The sequence below is a fragment of the Mixophyes fleayi genome, chromosome 4, assembly GCF_038048845.1.
Source record: "Mixophyes fleayi isolate aMixFle1 chromosome 4, aMixFle1.hap1, whole genome shotgun sequence".
Lineage (NCBI taxonomy): Eukaryota > Metazoa > Chordata > Amphibia > Anura > Limnodynastidae > Mixophyes > Mixophyes fleayi.
Genome location: NC_134405.1, coordinates 275,578,292 through 275,605,721, shown reverse-complemented (window position 1 = coordinate 275,605,721; position 27,430 = coordinate 275,578,292). Strand labels below are relative to the sequence as shown.

The 27,430-nt window shown below is 42.3% G+C and overlaps 1 protein-coding gene across 2 annotated transcripts in view; it reads left to right on the top strand.

Moving 5' to 3' along the window:
* The window catches only part of LOC142152768 (electrogenic sodium bicarbonate cotransporter 1-like), a 351,181-nt gene that overhangs the window by 36,569 nt on the left and 287,182 nt on the right, over window positions 1-27,430 (top strand). For both annotated transcript variants that reach the window (XM_075209752.1, XM_075209753.1), the window contains exon 2: window positions 7,185-7,345. In XM_075209752.1, coding sequence (XP_075065853.1) covers window positions 7,185-7,345 — 161 coding nt within the window. The remainder of the gene's footprint in view (window positions 1-7,184; window positions 7,346-27,430) is intronic.

Here is a 27,430-nt window from a genome sequence, read left to right as displayed (position 1 = left end):
AGGTTTTAACAGTATTACGGGTTGGGTACTAAATTACGGCTTGGTAAAACCCGACAGTACTTACCACGACTGCGGGATCCCGAACCACGGATGGCTGACACGCTGACATTCAAGGCTGTTGGAAAAAGTGAAGTGCAATCATTTCGACGATTGAACCTGCCGCCTCCCAGGAAGATGTCAGTTTCCACTGCGACAGTGTCATTGCGGCTGTTAATGCGGCGATGCAAGAACTCGCATGCTGTACAATGCTTTTAATTAACTGATGTACATTTTCCAGCACGTGAGTCATTGCATGGATCTTACGATTACAGTAAAAATTCAGTTACACTTGTAACAGTTGTCATATTATATACTAGGTTATTCTGGGCTTACTAGTTCTACACAGTGTAGATTATCAACACACACACACACACACACATGCAGCTGTGACACCTTTTCTGTGTAACTCTCAGCTGCAGTTCACCCGCCTTCTGCAGAGTAATATCACACACTTGGCTCTGACATTATCTCTGGTCAGGGCCGGACTGGTACTTAAAATCAGCCATGGCATTTAAAGCACACAGGCCCACCTGCTGTGGGCTCCATGCATTATATCGTTGCATGGTGATGCTGGCGCAGTGCACGTTGCTGGTGCAGTACAACATGATTGCCCCACATTACAGCAACCAGCATCACCCCCCACATTACAGCAACCAGCATCACCCCTCACATTACAGCAATAACTCTCCTACTTATTAGCAATACTAACTCCCAAACACACTACAACATTGTCGCCACCACATACTATAGCAATACCACCAATTATACAGGCACTAATGTAGGAAACCAATGTTCTGCTTTTTTCAAATGTCCCACAAAATAGCAGCAACAGAATACTTACACACATATAATTAACAGATACCCTTTCCCTCAATTAAATAGTAATGTCAGAATTTTCATGTATCATTCCACACAAAATAAAACTCTAACAAATATATCAGAAAACACATAACTATTGAATGATCATCTGAACCCACACAGCCGCATTAAAAGTATTTTCATCTACAGCAAAATGTCAGAGGAAAATGTGTTTTACTACAGTAACCTAATATGCGTCTTGTCTATTCATTTTAAATAACACAGTATATAAATTAAGGGGGATAGAGGAGGTGGGTGAGAGATATTGGATGTGATCCATCAGTTTGATTAGATAGGAAACATTTAAATTATTTACCTGGAGACGTCTACCCCTTTGACTCACAGGCAGGGCCTACAAGAGGAATTTTGGGCCCTGGCACAGCAACTTCTTTGGGCCCCGGACATAGTCAACAATGAGAGACTTGCCTTTGACATAAGTTCATATCATGCCACACTGTAGTGCCCCCAGGTCATATTATGCCACATAGTATTAGAAAACTGATCAGCAATCTGTGTGACATATGTAGAAAGGTAGCTGGTTCCTGGTGAGGAACCAGCCACCTGGAATCCAGTGAGTGTCGGGGGCAGCCATTAATAGGCTAGGTCCCTACACCGCCCCATCTAGCCATCGGCCCTTCTGGCATTTGCCAGAAGTGCCAGATAGCTAGTCCCACCCTGTTTCTGGTGAACTCTCAGCCATAATTCACTCCCCCTCTGCAAGGTAATATCACACACTTGGATCTGACGCTATCTCTGGTGCACTCTCAGCCAAGACTCACCCCTCTTCTGCAGGGTAACATCACACACTTGGCTCTGGCATTCTCTCGGGTGCACTGTCAGCTGCAACTCTTCCATCCTCTCCAGGGGTAACAACTCCATTTGCTTGAGCTCTGACACCTCATAGAGTGTAGCTCTCAGCCCTTTCAATATACACAGTGCTGCCTCTCTGCTCCCAGCAGCACAACCTTCTCCAAAGAGTCTTTCTTTCTCTCTTTTGTATGGGCTTAGATAAATATGTGGGCTTACCATTGCCAATGACCGACTCCTTGTGCTTCCTCTGATCTGCCAGGCTGTACCTTTCTCCTTCGCTCTCTATAGAGCATCAGAGCTTGGCTTTATGCCACTCTTCCATAGATCAGTGCTCACTGATGGCACCAATGTCTTCTTTTAAATACTACCCAGAGCTCTCTGCTCCCAGCAGCAATGCCATCTCCATAGGGTCTCTCTCTCTCTTTTAAATGGGCTTCTTGATTTGGGGCACTCTCCCTGGGTTACTTTGCTGGGGACCCTCCCCCACAGGTTCTCATGCTCCATGCTGCTGTCAGCAATCTCCCCTCTGTCAGCATGGGGATCTCTTCCCCACAGTTTCTAGTGCTCATTTAATTATAGATTGTCTTTTTTTTAAACAAAAAAAGACAGTTTCCGAATGTTTAGAATAATTATCTAAATATGTAACATAATTAGTGTGTTGCAATACATTTCATATACTGAATATGGACTGTAGAAAGCTGTACTTATTTAGCATTTTGTAGTAATTAATTAATTAAACCATGTATTTTTCATTACAATAGTATCTTAGTCAGATATATGGATCTCTTTAGAATTTATATATATTTAACTCTCTTTAAAAGCTATATAATTATCATAGTCAGTGCTACGAAGTCCTTAATATCTTCTATACCTTTTATCTGAATACCTGCTGTGAATTTTTTAACATTTATGACCTAGTACATTATACACTGAACCTGAATTGTCTGCGAAACAAAAACAAATGTATGACACCTGACACAGTAAACAAGTTCCAGTTATTACAACACAGCCCCCTAAGTGTGTGAAACACAAGTCCTTTATGGACTACAGTTTCATCTTTTCCCTCCAGCTGACCTCTGCCTGCTGTCACTCGGGGAATGCCCTAAATGTTCCAGAGTGGGTATTACAGTATTATTGCAAGGTTAAACAAACAGAATTGCATTGTTAGGTTTATTTTTGTAGGAGTAATCATTGCTGAAGGGTTAAAACAGTATATTGTTGAAAAAAGCCCTTGTGCACCATAATGTATTCTGTACCTGAATCTATCAAGCACGTTTGGAAAGAGGAAAATAGTCAAAAGTATAATGAAGGTCTTTAATGAAATATGCACAAAAATATAGAATGTCTATACATGCATAACAATGTTGCATCTTAAACAAAAGTTTCAGATTAAAACAAAATGATTGCAAGTAAAAACAAAAGAAACCACTTGTGTAAAACAGTGATGTATAAATAGTTCATGCAGGGATAATGATAAAGAGCAGTGTGAAGATAGTTTGTTTTAACCAGGTACCTGGGTTTCAAATAGAAATTCTGGTATTCTGATAATGAGCGCTTGAATGTTAGTTGTGTTATGTGTCTTGGTTAAGATGGTGTTTTACTGACGGCATCAAGAAATTTATAAAAGCATTCAGTTATATCACTTACAATAAATTGTCCTGTTCGTGGATTAGCGATACTGCTGTTACTTGTAGGAGGTGGCGCTAATGTCCGTGCTGCTTCAGCTCCTGTGCATGCTTTAGTATCGCACAGGCACTACGATTCTTATTGCTGAAAATTTGAAAGGGCTTGCAAAGGAACTTGTTTTAACTTCCTCCAAGGTGGTAAAAATTAGTAAAAATAAAGTCTCTGGGGCAATTCTTAAATCCATGTACCACAAAAGTCCAAGGTGCAATCTCTCTGATTCCTAGAAAGAAGGAGACCCCTCCATCATAAACCTCTCTTAACTCCCTTTCATTGGCAAAATAAATATCTCCCATATGGCCCTCTTATACAGCAAACAATGAAAATTCTCCTCTCCTCACTAAGATAAGATATTAAAGCATATATACATGCATCTCTAAAAGAAAGCTACAATGATATTAAAGGTCTGGGCGACAGAATATATCACCTACAGAACTTGTTGACTCACAAAATGAACTTATCAAGGCCCAGGAAGATTGGGAAGAATCCATTTAGGCCATTCAAGAAAAGATGATAGAAAATTGCTCTTTGTACAACCATAAATGTGTGTGAATGTGTGTCTGTTTATGTATCCATTTGTGTTTCTATGGGTATATGCATATGAGATATGTATGTATGTATGTATGTATGTATGTATGTATGTATGTGTAACCCCCTTCTTTGTGTGTTATGTCCTGGGGTGCATAGGTGGGTAATAAACTTTTTTACTTGCTCATTTCTCTGCCTTGGCTAGTTCTTGGGTGAGGCTTTAAGTGGCCAGAGGCCCTTTATCATTTGAGTGTTACAGTAATGTCTGTTAAGTGTAGACGCAAGTTTTGTAGTTTGGTGATGTAGTGCAATCGAATTAACAGTAAGTTGGGTGCCAGACCATCTCTATCACTAAATAGAACTCAATTATTTATAAGCCACATTCTCCATTCCACCACAATACTTGGTTTGCAAACAGTAAAACAGTTATGTTCAGCTCATATGTTCTCCTAGCTCCTCCAACAGTTGAGTGACATGGTTATGTTAATAGTACAGTGAAATTTAAAATGGATTTTTAAGGCACATTCATCTCTCTCAGCAGTGTTCACTACAAATAGCTGTCAGACTGAGCGGCCAAGGGGCCCGATGCCCCCCTGCCCCCCAGCCCAGCCCGCCCCTGGTAACAACTCCATTTACTTGGGCTCTGACACTTCATCAAGTGTAGGTCTCAGCCCCTTCAATATACACAATGCTGCCTCTCTGCTGCCAGCAGCACAACCTTCTCCAAAGAGTCTTTCTTTCTTTCCTTTATATGGGCTTAGTGTTGAACTGGGCATGAAGGGCCCTCCAATGGAATGCAGTGGAAGGGGCCCAAGTTATAGAGTGTGCGCCACTGTGAAATGCAATTGCCCCACTGAAGTGGTGTAGCCAGTTGCACATGGGGACATGGGGGTGTGTGGTCAGTTGCAAGACGGAGTATGGTCAGATACTAGAAAGGGTGGAAGGAAAGAAGACTCATGCCCTTGTTATACATGTTTTAATGTTAATTTAATTATTATAAATAGTTATATAATAATTATATTTCATTATGCATTTTTACTATTGATTGGCTGAAAGTTCTTTCTATCCAAACTGCTCTCCAAGCCTCCAGCATCACCCCCGCTACCTCCTCCCGGTTCTCTCCAAAACACGATTCACCAACCCTACCCGGTTGTTTCCAAGACACTAGTTTCCACCCACTGCCCCCTTGGGGAAATACAGAAAGACCATAAAAATGTCACACAGATGGGACCCTGCTTGGAATTGTACTCATGACCCCAGCACTATGAGGCAGAAATCCTAACCACTATGTTGAAAACTTAATGACATATCTGCGTCACATTTTCACTGACATCTCCTCCAAACATTACACAACAGTTTCTCACATTGTATAAAGCCACTGATACTTCACAGCACATATAGTATATAAAGGAATAGAGGGCTTCACAGGAAGGCTGCAAACAAAACCAGCAACATCCTACCAGTATCTGAACACTGCCTGCAAATATTTTAACATACAATACTCAATATAATATTCTTCCACAAACCACCTAATATGCCTGTGTATGAGATGCTCAGTCTGTCTCTGTGTGTGTGTGTCTGTCTGTGTGTTAGGGAATTTAGATTGTAAGCCCCAATAGGGCAGGGACTGATGTGAGTGAATTCTCTGAACAGCGCTGCGGAATTAGTGGTGCTATATAAATAAATGGTAATAATAATAATAATAATGCACCAAAAACAAAACAGCTGCTAATAGTGGCAGGATGGGAAAATGATGCCCTGCTATAATGAAGGAATAGATCATCCATGATGGGGCTGCAAATATGTGCAAACTATATTGAAGGTAAAATGAGTGGATTAACTGTCATAGATGGTAAAATAAGTTTTGTATACGGTACAATGTAACCCGAAAGAAAACATAATCAAAACAGAATGAAATTGGATAATTTTGGCAAAAGATAAACATAGCCGTTAATTAAATGGTGATAAAAGATGCTGGTTGTAAGTGCTTCCACATATTGTTCCCACAGTCCCACTACTTGGGTTGGGTACGGCTGCACGATGACGAAAAATCCAACACCGATAAGACCTACAAGAAAAGAACGATTCAATGAAAAAACATCAATATTGATGTAGTTTTTTCATTAAATCGTTATTTTCTTGCAGGTCCTCTTGGTGTCATCGTGGAAGCAATTACCACCGCATAGATTAACCTTTTACTTTGATTCTGTGCATATTTCACTGGTGTTCTGAATTTTCAATGCACGGTTTTATGTTTTAGCTATTTTGAGGACTGGTTGCATTGTGGTTTGTTGGAATAGAATCCAATTTCTAACTGATGGTCAGTGGAGGAGAAATTTTTCCATATGAATAACTTGTATATGGGCTCTGTACATACTTTGGTCTGATCTAGCAGTCGCACTACTAAATAGCTGCTCTACCTTATTCATGTACAATAAGGATGCCTACTCTTATTTTTATATAATATAAAAGGTTATGGCAGGTACTACCTGGGAACTGCACCCCCCTCAGCGACTCCTCTGTGACGCATCATACACTGTGACAATCATTTAGCCTTGTTACCGAGCAGTCTCCCATCTCCAGTAGGGGTGCGCCTGTGTCGTCTGCTCTGCTCTTTGTGTAGTGAGTCGGTTGTGGGGAGTGGCATAGGTAGTGGGGCCCTCCGGGGATTTCCCTGATACCCCAGTGGTCAAGTCTGAGCCTGTATGGGCTGCCTGGATTGGGCCTCTTCCCTGGGTTACTTTACTGGGGACCCTCCCTAACGGATTCTGTGGTGGCCAATAAGGTAAGTGCTGATACTAATTGGTATATTTACTAAACTGCAAGTGTGAAAAAGTGGTTTATTCTGTCTCTTTGACAGCTCCTTATTCTATGCTTACTATTATTTTCTCTTCACAACATTTACCTTATATTCTCTGTCTGTCCCTCAAGCTTAATGTACTTTAGCCCTCGTGGAAGCCGGTCATGAACCCACTTCCCTAACACCTGTTTCCCTAGACCACCTCTCCTCTGTCCCAGGCCCAGGATGTATACCCACTCCTGACTGCTGAACACTTCGATTGCCCCCTGTCCCAATGGTTCCTTGTGTCTCTTCTTTGGGTCCTAGTACTGGGGACCACAAATTCTGTCACTAGGTGTGAATAACAGAAGGGTATGCATTTTTGGATGTAATATTTGCCAGCCAGACCTTGCTGATCTGTTGTTTCATAGCACATTTTATATAATTAATGTGCCATGCTAAGAAAGTTATGTTCTTTTTTTTACAGGTGGATTCAATTTGAAGAGAAAACTGAAGATGGAGGCGAGAGATGGAGTAAACCTCACGTTACCACACTTACCTTACATAGTTTATTTGAACTAAGAACTTGTATCACAAAGGGAATTGTTTTGCTGGATACAGAAAAGTCTACATTTAAGGAAATAATAGGTATGTAAAATATTGCAGTGTATCTGTTCTCCAACAATCAGGGGGGCTAATGAGGAAATAATCCATAGGCTATTTGACTGATGGGGAATGGCAGTAAAACACAGACAAACATTTTTTCTGTAACAAAACAGTGTCAATACACATGTGACTTTATTCTTATGTGCAAAGCCTGTACATATAATTGTCACACAGGACTTGTGGGGGCCTGTAGGAATATATAGGCACCACTATGAGAGGGGTTAATGCAATCAATTTTAATAAGCAAATAAGAAGCAAAGGACTGGAATGAATGGGGGACAAAGATGAATATCCACATGAATAGTTCTGTTCCAGGTAGTTGTATTTTTTAAAGTGGAACTAAAGTATCTTTCTGAAATTGTCTGGGCAAACAAAAATAAACATTAAAAATTCTCAACAATGGACTAGAATTACCATTTGGCAAAATGTAAACACTCCAGTTAGCCATTACTTTTGACTTTCTTTTACTTTTGTATTCAGTTACTCATTGAAGACAGGGAAGTTTAAAAGTTTTCAAAAGGGGACAATTTCCAGTACCGTTGTATTGTTCAGTGACCCATACAAGGGATGGCAAAAGTCGTGGCTGGTAAAATTTTGATCTGACCTACCTGAGGCCACACAGTTCATGGTTGCAGCTGCCTGCCAAGAGGCAGTCAGAGAATGCTTCTCAGTCATATCCAATTTAGTTTTAGTTTAAGGACAAGCTGCCATCTGTGCCGCACAGTTACTTGGTGTGCTGTCATACCAAATAGACAGCTCTTAAGATACATATTAGTGGATGGTGATAGCCAGAGATTTGACAATTCTGCACTGTAACACTAGTAAAGATTTGAAAATCTGTTTTTCTTATAGAGGTTTCTATATTGTATATCAGTTGTAAAAATACTCTCTGTATTGTATAGAGGTAACTAGAATATTCTCTGTATTGTATATTGGGTATTAAGAAGCTCTCTGTATTGTGTATCGTTCACTAAAATGTTCTCTGTATTGTATAGAGATCACTAGAATGATCTTTTAAATGAAAAACATTGTTTTGTGTATCAGTGATTAAATTAGAATGCTCTTTGTATGGACGTCACTAGAATATTTTCTGCACTGTCTCATAGTTACAAGAATGCTCTACTCAGTATATATGTGTATTTTTCACTAGAATGTCTGTATTGTATAGAAATCAGTAGAATGTTACTAGGGTTGGAAGGCGTATTTGATTATAGCTTTTTTTCAAATATAGTTTTCATATATATAAATGGCTATATAAAATCACACCCACGTTAGACAAAGCATACCCATTTTTCCATTGTGGTTCGCTGGTAGAAGAGAATGGTGACTTGCTTGTGTTTGCTGCTCCAGGCCAAAAGTTGTCAGCTCTCCCCTGGTTTCTGTACCTTCCTGCACAGGATCAGGTCCATTGTACAAGTGGTTGTTTCTGTTAATATATGCAAGGAGTTTTTCCATTTATGTGTATGCATTTGTCTATGTGTTTAGGTATTTTGAGAAATGCTACCTGCAAGTATAGAAAAATGTGCTTTATGTATATCACGTTTACACATATACTATATGGACAAAAGTATTCAGATGCTTGACCATTACACCAACAGGGACTGTAATGACATTATATTCAAATACATATATTTTAATATGAAGTTGGTCCCTCTTTTGCAGCAATAACAGCTTCCACTCTTCCTGGAAGGCTTTCCACAAGATGTTGGAGTGATTCTGTAGGAATTTGTGCCTGTTCATTCTGTAGTGCCTGTCTCACAATCTCCATTCCAGTTCCTCCCAAAGGTGTTTGATGGGGTTGAGGTCAGGGATCTGTGTGGGCCAGTCAAGTTCTTCCACACCGAACTCATCAAACCATATCTTTGTAGTCCTTGTTTGTGCAATTGTTGCACAGTCATGTTGTAATAAAAAAGGGCCTTCCACAAATCGTTGCCTCAAAGTTGGAAGCATAGCATTGTCCAAAATGACTTGTGTAGTATAATCAGGGAAATAGGTACTATCTCCAAGGGAAGATGCGATGAACAGCAGCAGTAAACCACACAAGTCCAGAAGTTTCAGGTTAACAGCCACAGCTAGTTTATTCACCAGCTTGCAAAACACAACACAAACAAAATACTAGCTGTCTGGCTATTAGCTAATAAATTTTAGCAAGACCCTCTCTCAGGTGTTGGACATTGTGTTCAAACACACAGTCAACATATTATTGCTCACCACAGCAGAGTGATTTAGGAGGCAACTCACCTCCTTCCCAGGTCTGAGAGAATCAGTGCATATTCTAGCTGCTTTTTCACAGGCACCTCACAGGTGCATCTCTTGACCAGTCTGTTTAGAGACTGGTAGATCAGAAGACCCAGACTGGGCCTTATGTATAGAGCCCACCCTTCTCTTTCTCCATACAATACACCATGGACCCTTACCATGTTTTGTTATCACATGGAAACACTCTGTGGGAAGGTTTTCCCACACATCTACACCTTCTCCCTGGTGTTTTAACGTACACAATGCTGGAAGCTTGGGACACATACCTCTGTCATTTAGCCTCCTTCCAGTGAATCTGTCACACATCCACCCTTGTTTCAACCTACAAGTGGAACACTTGTAACCCTAAATGCTCCTCTATTTCTTTCCAAAAATGTTTAGCTTTATGCTGTAAACTGAGCGTGAGGGTATTGGTTACAGATCCTTTCCCACCCAAAGGAACAATGGACAGTGGAGAAATTGGAGTAGTTGCCAGCAAATTTTTATAATGAGATGTGGAAACATGGCACCGACACTCAGAGCAGGATGATCAACAATCACAGACCTCTTTTTGAACCCCTGGTTTATTGCCAAGTAAGGATACAACAATCTATTACCAGGTTCTACTGGCTTCTCATTAATAATTTTCACACTCTCTCTGGCTTTTATTAGAGTGGGGTCTTTTAATTGCTCCGAGGCACAAATATCTCTCTTTACTTTAACAGCAGGTGTACTGTTAGAAGTCTTGACAACATTTCCCATCTCAATAGAACTTACACTCGCCTGCAGTCCATTGCTACCCTTGTCATTTCTTGACTCACCAACCACATTTGATAAAGGGGACACTTCTGACTTGGGGAACAGACCCCCTACCACTGTATAAGTGACATTACCATGTGGGTCTGGGCTATTCACTTTGGCAATCGACTGGGTTTCCCACAGCTTCCAAAAGTGGAAACAATCTCTCCCCAATATCACATCATATTTCGAACCGGGAACTAATCCCATAGTGACTACCATATGACTATACTGTGGTTCTACTTGTACCTCAGTAGCATCATAACTAAGGGTGTGCACCGGCCACTTTTAGGGTTTTGGGTTCTGATTAGCTTGAGGTTTTGGGTTCTGATTTGTTTTGCCAAAACATCCGATGAAAGGTTTTGGGTCTGATTTATTTTTAAAAAAAGCATAAAAAGTGCTAAAAAACAGTTTTGTGGTTTTTTATTTCACTCCTACGCTATTATTAACATCAATTGCATTCAATAACAATCATTTCCACTAATTTCCAGTCTATTCTGAACACCTCACAATATTGTTTTTAGGCCAAAAGGTTGCACCGAGGTAGCTTGAGCACATAATGCCAAAAAAAGAGGTACAAGATGGAATTGTTCTGGGCCCTCCCTCCCACCCCTCGCGAGATTCGACGCAAGACTTGAACGACAGAGCCTCGTTTTCAATTTTTTGCCCGCCGGAAATATCTGAACAGTGCTCGGATCCCATTCGGATCCGCACTGTTCGGGTGGGCTCGGATTAGTGGAATCCAAGCCCGCTCATCTCTAATCATAACGCAGTGTATCCCCGTGTATGCAGATTACGCCAACAGTTTTCCATTGACGCTTTAAGGGACTTATTAACTCTGCTTTTACAAGCAAAACCATGCTGTCTGAATCTAGCAGTGCTTTTACCCTTTTACCTTCTACAGAAACTTCACACATTCATTTGTTAGGCTTAGCTTGTCGGTCTGCAATACAGGCACATAAAGACCTTTTATGAGGTACATAAGCATTATTACATTGCATACATTCAAAGGTACGTGAACAGTTAGCAGCAATATGGCCTAAGCCACCACATCTAAAACAGGTAATCACATTTCTGACATATCTCTTCTGAGGCCGGAACCTTCTTGGCATAACTGGCCAATCTCCAGGTTCTGAGCCTACAGTCTCTGTACATTTCAGTTCATTCCACCGCCCACCACCCTTTTCCCCTGGAACAGTCTTACCAGAATCCACTGGAGATTGCCGTTTCTAAACTAGAGGCTGGCGGGGTGTATTCTTCATTTCTTTCGTTGCTACATACTTGGTCTGTACCACTTCCAATGGAGCCATATACGAGGACAGGAACTTCCTGGCGTGGCTGACTTTTCAACTCCTTTAACTGTTGTTAAGGCAAGTCGGTAGCAATCATAGTCTGCGGTACCTTTTGAAGCATATTATTGATTTCCTGAGTTCTTGTAACTTGAGGCTCAGGTAAAATCTTGGATAATCCTAGCTCACTTGACTGCTTTTCTTTTCTTGAAACCCAAGTGGAAGGATTCTCAAAGCCATAGGCAAACCTCTCCCAGTTATTCTTAACAGTTTGTATTCTGCTGTCATTGTGTTGAATAGCTTTAGTAGCGTACTGTAGTTTTTTTGAACTGTGGACAACTCTGCTAGAATTTTTAGGGTTTGCTCCAGTTGACCTTTATCTTCATTTTCTTTTCCACTTATTGACTCTTGTTGGTCTGCCAGTGCAGATATCTCTATTTCAGCCTGGACATGGGACTCTCTTATCTCTTGTACTTCTGTTTGAAAAGCTCACTCTTCTAATAGTGCTGTCTGAGCTAGGAGGGTTTCGGCAACCAGCTTATTATGCTAAATCTTTAATTCTTCATATTGAGACTTATATTGCTTTCCAACATTTTCAACCTGGGATATAATCTTAATTTTCTCTTGTATATCTGTATCTTTGGCATCAAGTTCTTTCTGTGGATTTTCCTTCTCATTCCTCAGTTTTACTGCTTCTTCTTTCGTACTCTGACATTGACTTTGACTTATCTTGAGATCATCTTTACTGCGGGCTGCTGTAGCGCCCCCTGCGGGGAAACAAGACAGACGCAACCCTAAAAGAACTTACCTTGTAAAAGATGGTCACCTCCAGTCCGCCTCCGATATCCCAGCTGCGATCCGATCCCAGCAGATCCGCAGCCACAACCCTTGTCACCTCCAACCACGTCCCTCTAAGAGAGAGACAGAGATTACGGCCGTGCCTACCAGGTAAGGGCTGTCCGAGAATACGGCAAAGAACGAGGACACGGTCAGCCCAAGCTCACTTGCCGCCTCCTCACTTTGCTCTTGCCAAGGCACGAGGGACTACAAGGCACTTGTCCCGCCTCAAATACCTCGCACACCTGCCGGTGAGGGCCGAACCGAAAGGGGAATCGAGCGTGATACTCATGGGACACTCCCACTTACGATCCTGCTCTCCTGCACCTTCCCGACACCTGCAGATGACAAGAACACACAGCCTCCCTCTGCGCTAACGATGAGACTAAAGGTGTGCACCCACAAAACTAAACTGACTGCAACAGCGACCCGACCCTAACAAAACTCTATTGGTTGGCAACGCAACGAAGTCAAACAACTATGACTAACTAGGTGTGGTGCACTAACGGAACTGCTCACTACACACTACGGGGAACACCAGCCGGTGTTCACGGACTGAACCGGAGGGCCCTCACCCAGGTCGTACCAAGAAGCTGCCTTCTTGCTATGGGGTCACCCACGGATCCAAAGGACCGGCTGCACGAGGCCCGACTGAGGCTCACTGACCTGCGTACAAACTGCCGCCCGGAACAGCCGATCGAACTGAACCGCCTGACTGCTTGCACCCAAGTATCGAACACGTATCCCACTCCGGAACCGCCAGGTAACCTGCACGGAACTGAGGACTGGGACTCTCAACCTGAACCATGGGACACCCCCTGGAACTGCGTTGAGCTGTGCTGCACTGCCACCGACTCACTCAGTCACCCCCTCTGGAAAACCAGTGCGACCCCAGGGACCTAAGGGACGGGAAAACTACGTGTGTTCTCCCCTGACTATGTGTACGCTGGTAACTACACTTGTCCCCCACAGCACGGGTTAGCACAGGAAAACACAGGAACAAGAGCCTACCTTTAATGGGGGCTTGACATCTTGCCCCTGGACACAGTTATGTAGCACACCCCAAAATACCGCAATACAAACAATACTCGCCGCACAGACAAAATAAATGCAGTATACAGTACTTTGTACGCTACTCACCTGAGCACACCGCTGCTAGCCAACCAGCCGGTTGCTACAGCACCACAGGAGTATTAAAGTAATTCTATCGTTTTAAAATAAGCATTGCCCAATCAATTGAATGTGTGTCCAAAGCACAAAGTGATTTATTTTTAACAGATGTAAATAGTCAACAATTCAATACATTATTATATCATGATAAAGTACAGTACAGCACAGCCAATACCAAAAGATAAGTACATACCATTGCAATCGCTTGCGCACGCGGTGCAAACACGGGACCCGATGGACAATATTCTGTATAGAATATTGTGTCAGAGTTGACTGAGGCCCCAGTGAGATGCAGCTAATATATATACAGTCAGTGTTTCATTGTGAACAAAAGAGATGACGTAGATTGTTTCTATAGGTCCAGACGTTGGGTGGGTCCAGGCCAGACAGGTAATAGGTTGATTCAATCTAAGGAATCCAAAGGTGGGGGTCTTCTCTCCAGGGGGTCTGCTCCTTTTCATAGCCAGTATCATACAGAGGTTTATTCTCTAATATCAATAACTAAAGTATGCAATGTGCGATCTCTTCGCCGACTGCACCGGACAGCTGCTGATGATTAGGGCTTCAATATGATATCAGGCATGACACCTTTCCTATTACCTAAACCTTTAATAACACTACAATGTACATATAATCACTATATATATATATATATATATATATATATATATATATATAGACTAATAATAAACCGAATACTATCTGCTCCTGAATTACAGTGTAACAGAACCAATATGAAATGATATAAATAACTAACTGTTGTAATGCGAGTGTGTGCGTGCGTATTTTACCGTGCGAACGCACCACGTCACGTAACACGTGGCGTACGCTTCGCAATACGCACGGCAAACCAATATTAAACCAATATACTTTCGTTCATCCAATTATACGACTTCAACAGTCCACCATTTGATAGTACAATAAACTATCACCTTAAAGATGTTATAAGCAGGATCTCAGTACCACGTTTCATTGTTATGTAATACAAATCCCCCTTGGTGTATGTCCATGCTGTTTGTAGATCTAAACAAGTTATCATAAGAGAGAGTCTTAGTCCTCTAAACGACTTCTTTTACTATAAACCGTACACTTCTGGAGCTTGGAGATAACCTTTTGTATGCCCTTCAAGGGTGCAATAAAACACTTAATACATTATTTGGAAAGGTACAAGGTACAGTAGAACATGTATCAGCTATACAGAAGCTATATAGAATACTCTACTACAGTTCTTCAAGTTTAACAGGTTCTTCTGTCCAACGCATGTCTTTAAGCTCAGAATACATTTAAACACTTCATGTTCATCAATAGCATCATCCTATGTCTATCAATAATGTCATATGCAATCTCCTTCAGCTTGCGTTAATATACACACATCTAATAATGTCACCAGTTCTTTTCATCAACACTTGTGGGCGGGCTATTGTCTGTTCGTTCTTCCCAGTCTCCCAATACTCAGATTTAACAGGGATCGGCTTGTAAAGCATTGGGAGACTTCAGACTAAGGGACCTAGGTGTCCTACTTTTTCCCCTAGTGACCTCCCACCCATAGTTCGGGTACCTCAAGAATATTTAGTGGAAAGAGAACTAATCCTACTTGATATAATCACTGAAGCACGCGTGAGCACGCCCAGCACTTTGTTTGGTCTAAAACCTTACCCTCCCAAGAATGATAATCATTCTCAAGGATGCCTGCTCAAGTCCGAATATTACTGGACTGGCATCGCTGGGTGTGTCTCTTTTTTAACTATGGGGTCGCCGTACTTACGGACGTAATGCTACTCAGACAATAGCCCCTCGCACTTTCTCCAAGCTTCAAGGTTTCTAAATTTTCCTTTACCCCTGAATTGAATAGAGTAATTGACTGGACTGATTATGCTACTAACTTCTTCCTCCCCAATACCTCCTTATCATTACCTGAACCAGTCTCTGTCACATGCTAATAATCGAAAGAATTAACCGCCCTGAGAAGAAAATGAAATGAGAGAACACAAAACAGGAAAAACTACAACTTCATGCTGGACAACAGTCTTAGCCTTTGGCTCAGGTGCTACTAACTGCATTCAAGGCCTTCCAGTACAGACTCATGAGTGCCCTTGGACCCTTCTCTGAGTGTTGGCCCCTCTGCAGTGGGTGGTATGGGCCCCAGTGTGTCTCTGCTTCCCTTGAAGCCGTGAGGCTGGTAGCCTACACCTGGTACCTGTCTGGCAAATAACCTAAGTTTAAGAAATTGCTGCTCCACAACTTACTCTCCTGATCCAACATCCTGACAGTTAGTGTGACCTTTCAGGAAACAGTGTTTTGGACGTTCTCGGTTGCTGTCTCACTATTTACCTTCTCTCAAGGTCTAACCTAGCCTCCCAGTTACAATCTCATCTCACGAGAGGTCAAGAACATTTCAAAAACTGACAGGTTAGGAGTCTGCCCAGGGGTGATCTCTTGGTAGTGGGAAAGGACTAGTGGCACTTCAATCAAGTTCCAACTCTTATTCTATTCAACTCATTCTACCGAGTACCACTACTTTATGTTCACACTGGTTTATGGCTAACTGAAAGTATGTGATTTGTTATCACTACTCATACATTATACATCTATTATCAATAACATGAATACCCCTATTATCTATTATAACTCTAGGACTATCACATTGAATAACAAAAGTTTTGAGTATGATACAGTAATACATTAGACACATTTCAATACACCTCTACCCAGACATATTTCATTGGTACACCTGTGTATACTTGAGGATCCTGCATGGTGGTAATTGGATGACGTGCATTTGTTTTACCTGGAGGAAAACCCATCAGCAGGAGGGATATGGGATGGCTCTATTAGTCTACCTTGTCCGTCTCTCCAGAGTCCACCAGACTCCTCACCACATCTCTTCACCTTCCAGACAGTTTATCCCTCAGGTAACACAAATCTTCCTATATTAACCAATATGTGTATGCGTGCATGTGTGTGTGTGTTCACCTTTTTAAAACTAAAACAATACAACGAAAAACAAACAAAACATAGATTTGTTAGCTGTCACATAAAACCCTGTTGTCTATTTGACAGCTATGTTCTCCCTGGTGTGACAGCCCTGTATGGTTGTGCGTGTAAGTGTGGACCTTAGTAGCAGCTACTCCAGTTGGTAACTGTGTCACTGTCTAAAGTCCTCTATGTAGTGTCCTAATCATGTGCTGGTATTGCTATAAAACGATTTCTCAGTCACCTCAACATCGCCCTCTAGACTAGAAAAATGCTAAAGACCAATGTATATCAATCGATTTTCCCTCTGCCAACTCACATGTCATTCTCAGTACCTCATATTCAGCTACTTGACTAAGTGGGAAAGGCTAAGGGGTCTCTTTCTATAACACTTTCTTCAAATATAACAGTATCCCGTACATGCCTGTCTAACAGTGAAAATTATAAAAACATGAAAACTCTACATTTTCTAGGGTTTCACATTATGTCGTATCTTGTGGTAAAAATACTACTCCAATGTTCTACACAGAGATGCATATCTGTATGCCTATCCTCTAGCAATCTCCTGTCTCCACCCTTTGTGCATCCATAAAAAGGCACATTTTTGTACAGGAGGCACGAACTAAAACAAAAAAACAAAACAGATATGCAATCTATAAAACATGAATCGTATTTCCACAACAGGACCTTCTGCTTAAAAAAAAATCAGCAGTTTCTATACACATGAAAACAAAATCCCTGACTGTTTCTGTAACTTATGTCAATCTAGTGTGTGTATCTCTGAATTTGTCTTATGTAAAAACATAAAAATATGTTTTAGCCCCATTGTTGAGACTGTGTCTGATTTTATCTCTACCAGAGCAGAGAGAGAGAAAGAGAGAGAGAGAGAGAGAGAGAGAGAGAGGTAGAGAGAGAGAGAGAGAGGTAGAGAGGGAGAGAGAGGTAGAGAGAGAGGTAGAGAGAGAGGTAGAGAGAGAGAGCGAGAGGTAGAGAGAGAGGGAGAGAGAGAGAGAGGGAGCGGGAGAGAGAGAGAGAGACTAGCGTTTGTGTAAAGAATGAGAAATAGGAAAGCAATGAATGATGGGAATACAAAGGTTTGAATACAAACATACATGTAGAAAGGGAGATTTTTACAACAAAATAACAGCTGGATTGGACTCTGACTCTATGGGGAAATGGCTGTATTCATTCCACTGTTCCCCTTAGCCATTTGCTAACTATGACCCCTCCCCATACTTGACATGGGGTTCTTAACAGTGCAATCCAGTGTCGTCCATCATTTGTTCATTAAGAACTCGGTATCTCATTGACTACAAACCTTTTCAACGGACTTTTCTAACTTATAATAGAGAAATGTAAAAATGTATTCTTAGTGACTCATTTTCTCTGAAATACATAAAACGATATTTTGGAGCAAAGTATGAACATACTTCATTGTTGGATAATGATTCTCAGCCAAACAAATTATCATGAGTCACTGCAGCCTAAAACAAAAGAGTGTTCCAATTGTCTATTGTTAATTAGTCTTTCAAGAGTAATTCTTCTATTTCTCTATCTCACCCCTTTTAAACACTTGTCTATACTTCTTTTGTGTCCCCTCTATCTGTGAAAAGAAAAACAAGATAGTTATCTTAAAACAGCAAACAAAACAAACATTTCTATTCTTTGCCGTCGGCTAGTGATTTAGGAAAACAAACATGTGACAACATAAAACGAACAAACAAAATCAACAAAGATTACTTTTAAAAAAATAAGTTTCTTTCTACATTTTGCACCTTAATGCTCACCACAGATTAACTCTAGAGTCGGCTATATTTCTCCCCCAGAATATTAGTTGTTATAGAGTGTGCAATCAATTAAAGGGGAACCTCTGAGAGAAGTGTACGCCTCCTTTGTGGATGTCTATGTGATTCCCCCTTAGGTGTGCCAAGTCTCTTTGCTTCCGCTCTTGTCATTGTACAGTCCTGTGCTTGGTGTCCCATTTTAGTGCATCTAAAACACTTTCTCAACTCATGTTGTTTCTCTTCTTTTTTTACAACCTCTTGCGAAATGGCCTTCTTCGTTACACTTAAAACACCTGATTTTTCTATGTTTCTTATTATGTGGGTTGTATGCTGGTGGTCGTGTGTGCAGTCCCTCTAGTGCTGGGATACTTACTATCATTATCCTATCACTTAGTGTCTCTTTCTGTTTATTTATACTTTTATCATGTTCTATAGCTGACTCCCTGAGAGCACTTACAGTGGTTTCTTTCCAGTATGGTAATGAAGTTTGCACCCTTCTTTTCAAGTTTTCCCTGAGGCCATCCATTAGAACTTTAACAGCAACCTCTCTGTAATATGAATTATCTTTTATGTCTGGTACCCCAGTATATTTGCCCATTGCTATCAAAGCTCTGCAAAAATAGTCTGCTGCATTTTCACTATCTTTTTGCTGGATACTAAAAATTTTACTCCAGTCCACTATCACTGGGAAATATATAGCCAACTGTGTGATTATATGTCTAATATTGTCCTGATTATCATCCTCGGTTAAGGATTCATCCTCCTCCAACATACAATCCTTAATGAACTTTTGTATATCAGTATTGAGAGGAAGACAGGCCTTCAATAATACTCGCCAATCGTTATTAGTTGGCTCATACACATTACCATAATATCTAATAAACTGCTGACATTTGGTCAAATCTTTCCTAGGATCAGGGAAATCAGACAAAATTAAAAATGTTTCAGACCTAGTGCATGGATCATGCTTTGCTACATGTTTTAAGGGAACATCACTATTCCTGTCTGCTTTCCCATTGGGAACTGCTGCTGCGCAGACAGGATGTAAGTCTACCAAATCACTAAAACTAGTTGCTGAAATTGCTGCTGCAGTACAATGGATGTCTCCCCCTGTGTTAACCTTTTCATTATCCTCACCACTTTCAGCAGCTGCCCCTGCTGGTGGGACCGTTCCTCTTCTTTTTCCTGAAACATTACTTTTAACGTTAGTTAAAACAACATACAACTTACTAGTTACAGTTTTTACATTTTTGGTATTGGCTGTACTTCCCGCCCCAACCGAATTTATCGGGGGCGTGTTTGCGCTCAGTTCGCCACGCTTTGCAACGCACACTTCCGGAATGCTTGTTTCCGGTACGCTTACTTCCGCTGAACACGTGTTTTTCCTTACACTCACTTCCGCTGTGCGTTCGCTGCTCTGCCACGTGTTACCTTCCATTTGCCACGATTTTAAACAATGATTATGTGCATTTCTCACTTTCGTTGACTTAATCAACCGTACTTTATCTTTTACGGTATTTAGCACCTCTGCATTAAAACTCCCTGTTGTTGGGAAAGGCCTATCACAATCTTTGGTCATTTCGACCCACGTGTCACAATACACAGTTGTGTATGCACCATATTTTGCACACATGAGAAATCTCGCTGACTCAATAAGACCTTCCTTAGGCAGTAAATTGGCAATCTCTAGTGTATGCCTAGCACCCATGTTGCACAATATACTTTCTACCCGGAACACAGACACACCGCAATGCTCTGTTCCTTCCGGCCAAATGTGAAATACAGACACACCGCAATGCTCTGTTCTTTCCACTAAATAATTTCAACTCTGTCGCTATACTCACCGCTAGAGATCTATAATGCTCGGTGAACGTATTTCCTTTAGCCGCGTTCACTCGCTTTTCTCGCCCCTGGTGAGGATCCCTAATACAGAAATATCACTGTGGGCCCCAAGGGCTATCAGCTCCTCGATGCCCTGGCTCAACCACAAAAATCTGCTGAGTTTATTATCGCTGGCAGCGCAAGTTAATACAATCAACCTGCCTTTCCAGTATAATTCCTCTTAGCTGCTTCACCAATTCGCACTAACGGTGCGATCAGATCGCACTGCCTACCAATACTAATTATTAGCAAACCTTGCGATCTATTGGTAGCGCTTTGCGAAAACCCGGTTTTCGCATTCGGTATACCTGCCCTGTATACCGTCCTTCAGTTGGGCAATCCGCCTCGTCAGACAGCAACTGAGCACCTCAACAATAAACAGTGTATCTACGTTACAAAATCGCACACTATACACCTTTTCTGCGCAGAAAATTGAAAGTTCCCAACAACCGTAATAATGTCTCAGAGGCTTTCACAAGTAATTATACTATGCATATAATAACTATCAAAACAATTGTTCAACCACGTGGCAAATCTACCGGAAGTTTGCGTACGCACAGCAGGAAGTACACATACGCAAAGCAATGCAATACACTTTAAACCATTAAAACGACAATAAAAAGAAACATTTTTTTCTTTCTTGTCCCTAGATTCTAATTAGCGTTCCTTCAGTCTATGCAACAACGGACAATCGGTTTCGCAACACACAGTGAACCACAGGTATTAGACGCATTACGTTCTTTCCTGCTTTATGCGACGCGTCCGTCAATCCACCCTTTGTTGAGGAACCGAATATCGTAAGCGTTGCATACCTGCCGGTAACGTAACTCCTAACTCACGAGCCCCCATATTATTAAAGTAATTCTATCGTTTTAAAAAAGCATTGCCCAATCAATTGAATGTGTGTCCAAAGCACAAAGTGATTTATTTTTAACAGATGTAAATAGTCAACAATTCAATACATTATTATATCATGATAAAGTACAGTACAGCACAGCCAATACCAAAAGATAAGTACATACCAATGCAATCGCTTGCGCACGCGGCGCAACCACGGGACCCGATGGACAATATTCTGTATAGAATATTGTGTCAGAGTTGACTGAGGCCCCAGTGAGATGCAGCTAATATATATACAGTCAGTGTTTCATTGTGAACAAAAGAGATGACGTAGATTGTTTCTATAGGTCCAGACGTTGGGTGGGTCCAGGCCAGACAGGTAATAGGTTGATTCAATCTAAGGAATCCAAAGGTGGGGGTCTTCTCTCCAGGGGGTCTGCTCCTTTTCATAGCCAGTATCATACAGAGGTTTATTCTCTAATATCAATAACTAAAGTATGCAATGTGCGATCTCTTCGCCGACTGCACCGGACAGCTGCTGATGATTAGGGCTTCAATATGATATCAGGCATGACACCTTTCCTATTACCTAAACCTTTAATAACACTACAATGTACATATAATCACTATATATATATATATATATATATATATATATATATATATATATATATATATATATATATAGACTAATAATAAACCGAATACTATCTGCTCCTGAATTACAGTGTAACAGAACCAATATGAAATGATATAAATAACTAACTGTTGTAATGCGAGTGTGTGCGTGCGTATTTTATCGTGCGAACGCACCACGTCACGTAACACGTGGCGTACGCTTCGCAATACGCACGGCAAACCAATATTAAACCAATATACTTTCGTTCATCCAATTGTACGACTTCAACAGGAGCCTCCACTCTACTGTACCTCCTAACTCTGTGTGCTCACCTCACACAGGACCGCGCCTACACTCACGAGGCTCTCACGCCTCTACCACACCACCAGGGCCGTCTGCCCTTCACACCATGTGCCTTGTGCACAGCTACACGCAGAGCCTTGTGCTCTGATTATGGGCCTCAGCCCCCTCTCTAACTCAGGGTTCTGAGCCCACTAACTAGGGCCTTGTGCCGTGCTATCTAGGGGCACTAGCCCCTGCCTACTGAGGCCTGTGGCCTCCCTGACTAACTGAGGGCCTTGTGCCCATAAAAGACTATGGGCAATCAGCCCCTAACCAGGCCCTGTGGCCTCTCCTATGGCCTCTAGGCCACTAACTAACTAAGGGCCTTGTGCCCTTTTATACCTGGGGGCTCAGAGTCCCCCTCTCTAACTACTAACAGGGGCTTGTCCCCTTTATCAACATTATGGCCTATTGGCCCCTACTTGATCGGGGCCTAGTGCCCAAGTCCCTGGGCCTTGTGCCCTTAAAACTCTGTCCCCATGGGCCTTGTGCCTGACCGTGGCCACGGGCCTAGTGCCCGAATTTAACGTTGAGGGTACTTACCTGCTCTGTGCAGGAATCTCAACTTGCCACGCCGTCTTCTGCCTTCTTTCTCCGGGTCTTCCAGACCCTCCAGCCGGCGGCGCCTCTTCACCTGTTCGGCGCGGGTCTTCTGCCTTCTCTGAAGGCGGGGGCGCTCTCAGCCCTTACGAAGGCTCCCCGCCGACAATCTCCGCTCCGCCGGCTTCTTGACTTCTTCTTCCACTCTGGACGTCCCACGACGTCCTTCTCTCTCCGCCGCCAGACTCTTTCTGGCAAAATGGCGCCACCCGGCGACTTATATAGTCACCGGCGTGACGTCATCAGCCGGCGTGAGCTCTGATTGGCTCGCGTCGGCGCCAATCTTTAAAATGGCTGGGCGCAAGCCGCGAATGACTCGCGTATCCGGCCGCTGATTGGCCAACGGGGAAAGATGAGCTCTGATTGGCTCATCCGTCCTCCGCTGCCAGGACCTGCAAGGAAGAAGCCACACTCACCGCCACTGGATCGGTAAGTAACTTCTTTCTTCTTTTTTCACCCTCTTGCTGGGCACAGGACGCAGGAACATCTTCAGCCCCTCCAGGGGCGCAGCCATGCCGGGCGTCTTCGCCCTCTTCCCAGGCACCAGCTCCCGGGGGCTTCTTTACACTGCAATCAGACATCTTTGCTGTAGTTCCTCCTGCTTCCTACAATCTGTCATTCACCCGGCCTTCTATACCTTTTCCCGCTCTTCCTCTGCAGCTCGCTTTTCTCTTAAGGTGCGTTCAATAAGGCTTTGCTTCTCTCAACATTCCGTTTGCAGTGCTGAGAGGTCATCTGTTAAACGTGAAATCTGCACATTACAAAGTTTTTTGACATTTTCTACCTCTTTTTGTTTCCTCGTAGCAGCTTCTTGAGTTATCTTAGCTATTGCCTGCATCATCTTTTCATTCTCTTCCTCCTTTTGTTTTTCTCTAAGAAGTGCCTGGTTTTTCTGAAGGTTGACTTCTTCTAAAATCTGCACACATTCACGGAAAATAATAGTCTCTGGAAATAACTACATACTTTTCTCCTTCCAATTCTGAAAATTTTGTCTGTAACTCCCCAATGTGTTTTTCCAACCGCATTTTTTCTCCATTTAACTGTTCTACATTTTGCACTGATGCTCTCAACCTGGTTTATAATTGTGTTACTGCAGTATGAAGCAGTGGTACCCGTTTGTCTGACACTTCTGCTTTGCCCCAGGCCGCCAACACCTCTTTCTCAAGCAACTTCTTTTCCGCCAGCAACATCTCACTTTTCTCACTGAGTTCAGAGTTAGATTCTTGCAACAGTAACATATTTGCTTCAAACTTCTGCTTCTTAGCTTGAAGTTGCTGTATTTCACTGTTCCCTTTTTCTTTATGTGGAGCCACTGTCTTTGCAGCTACCAGAGCTTTTCCCCGCTCTGTTTTCAGATTTTCTTGTAGCGCATTTATTTCTCTTCCCATTTGCTCCATACGCTGCTGGTATTTTAAGCATTCTACTTGTGCGGCTTCAAACCTTGTTTCCGCAATTTCTCTTTCTTGTTTTAGCATTTCTATGGCTTGTTCCTGATACTTTTCTTTTGCTTTAATAGAGCTCACGTTTTTACTGAGGGCTTCAAGGTCTGTTTGCCGTTTCCTCTGGGACTCCTGCTGTTGCCTCTGGGTCTCCTCTAAGTATAACTGTTGTTGCCTCTGGGTCTCCTCTCTGTATAACTGTTGTTGCCTCTGGGTCTCCTCAAGGGCTGACAGTTTCACTGTATTGGCTTCCTCCCAAGCCACGGCATCCGGTAACTGCTTTTGGCTTATGGCGGATTCCTGGGCCATAACAGCTTGTAGAAGGTCTTTAAGCATGTCCTCCTTTTCTGGGCACTGCATCACAGCCTTTTCCCAGAGTCCAAACAAATGTGCATCTAGCCCTTTATCAGACATAGCTGCAGCATCTTGTAACAGGGTAACAGCCTAACGGCTGTCTGCTGGGCTGTTACAGTTTGTAGTCTTTATCAGAAACATCCTCCTCTTTTAACCTAGCACAATGACAAGGGTCATAATCTACCGCCACACTAACACGGTCCAAGTTCTGATTTTTGTCTCTCTCCATATTGACACATCTCTTGTCACGGTCACTAGAGTTCTTGACCCAATGCTCTGCTAGTTATCACTACTCTCGAGGCGCGGAGTCTAACGCAGTGACTGGTCTTCTCCAGTGACCTCCCCCAAGAGGGTTTGGGTTTCACGGCGTCACAGTGCAGGTCGCGGTTCTCAAGTGAGTGCCGCAGAGCAACGGTGTACAGCTAACTATAACATTGATAATAGAAACAATGTGAGGGTACTCAGGTGAACGTAGATATATACGATGAGGGTAACAACACTTGTCCGGCAGGAAAGATTATGAAACATAAACTATAGGATAAGCAAACGGAGGTAATGTTATCCCAATAACACTAAAGCAAATAAGTCCAATGAGAAAGATATAACACGATAGAGACCATTGGCCAGAAATGACGAATGCTCATAGAATGAAAGGTGGCCAATAGGTAATAGGTAACAGTCACTTCAGCCTACAACAGGTGGTCACTACAGCATACAGCGGGAGGCAGGTTTACCACAGGTGTGGCTAAGAGTATCCGGCCAACAGGTGAGAAGCAGCAGTCACTACAGCATACAGTGGGAGGTAGGTTTACCACGAGCCACAGAAACAAGGTACACAGCTGACACGAGGAGGTGAGAATCAAGATCAGACAATTAAGTAGGGGTCAGGAGTGCCTTAAATAGAGACAAAGCTAATGGATAGTCAATACCAATAAAGGAAAGGTTATAAAGAGACCTCCTAATCTGCACATGCGCAGAAGCCTAGTCAAGATGGTGGACGGCCGCGGCGCAGCACAGGCGCAGGCAGAGAGACAACTGGCCCAGCTCTAGATCTAGAAGTCCGGTGAGTGACACCTGTATGCACTCTTTCTGGTTTGACTCATTAGGATTCTGCTTTTTCTTTCCCATTGTAGCTTAAGACCTAGCCACTTTTATCTTTATACAGACTTTAAGCACCTCACTTGACTTAAGATGTGTGACACTACAACACCCAGCTTTTCGTTTTCTTTTTATTCTTTAAACTGCTGCTCAATAGTTTTGCAAACACATTTGCATGCTTCTGTTGTTTCAGCACAGAAACATCCACTTTAAACTGACAAACAAAAATCTCAAACTTTTCTTTAAATTCTCTTGCTCTTTGCTTATGCACAGAACCAGGCCACATCCAAGTTGTACTTTGCAGAAATACACATTTCCTAGACTTCAGCAACATATACTTGGGTTTTCTTCTTAGTCTTAATGAACACACCTGCTTTAGAGCAATTAACAGACTCAGTCTATAAAAACACTTTATTTGTTTGCCTTTAATCTGTGGCTCACTAGTCTTTGCATACACTTCTGTTTTTCCAACACAAATAGCAAGTTTTCAATGACAACATTTAGCTCCCCTCAAATCTTCATACATGCAGCAAATCTGTTTAAAGCGTATTTCACAGCAGGATTTATTACTCACATCCACGCGGTTCTCTTTCTCACTGTTGCTGTGCATAAACACTCCAATTTTTAGCTGCTTTTATCCACATGACAAGACAGACACATATTTCTCCACGGTGTCTGTCCCTTTTAAAACTTTCTTTTTATCCATATGATAAGACAAGCACATATTTCTCAATGGTGTCTGTCCCTTTTAAGCTAGTTCCTGCAAGTCACTCCAAAACTGCTGCTATTCTTGACATGCGTAGATCTTTGCAAGCCAATTCTCCACCATATGTAGTATAATCAGGGGAATAGGTACTATCTCCAGGGGTAGATGCGATGAACAGCAGCAGTAAACCACACAAGTCCAGAGGTTTCAGGTTAACAGCCACAACTAGTTTATTCACCAGCTTGCAAACAAAACAAAACATAAACAAAATACTAGCCGTCTGGCTACTAGCTAATACAGTTTAGCAAGACCGTCTCTCAAATGTTGGACCTTGTGTCCAAACACACAGTCAACATATTATTGCTCACCACAGCAGAGAGTCTCAGGATGCAACTCGCCTCCTTTCCAGGTCTGAGATAATCAGTGCATATTCTAGCTGCATTTTCACAGGAACCTCACAGGTGCATCTCTTGATCAATCTGTTTAGAGACTGGTAAATCAAAAGACCCGGACTGGGCCTTATGTATAGAGCCCACCCTTCTCTTTCTCCATACATAACACCATGGACCCTTACCATGTTTTGTTATCACATGGAAACACTCTGTGGAAAGCGTTTCCCACACATCTACACCTTCTCCCTTGCGTTTTAACGTACACAATGCTGGAAGCTTGGGACACATACCTCTGTTATTTAGCCTCCTTCCAGTGACTCTGTCACACTTGGTATGCTAAAGCATTAAGATTGCCCTTCACTGGAGATAAGGGGCCTAGCCAAAACCCTGAAAAACAGCCCCATACTATTATCATTCCTCCACCAAACTTCACAGTTGGCATAATGCAGTCAGGCAGGTAACGTTCTCATGGCATCTGCCAAACCCAGACTTGCCCATCTGACTGCCAAACAGAAAAGCGTGATTCGTCATTCCACAGAACAAGTTTCCACTGCTCCACAGTCCACCCGATGCTTGGCATTGATCTTGGTGATGTGAGGATTGCATGCAGTTGCTCGGCCATGGAAACTCATGCCATTAAGCTCTTCTGCAGAGTCTTTGTGCTTACATTAATGCCAGTGGAAGTTCGGAAATCTTCAGCTATGGAA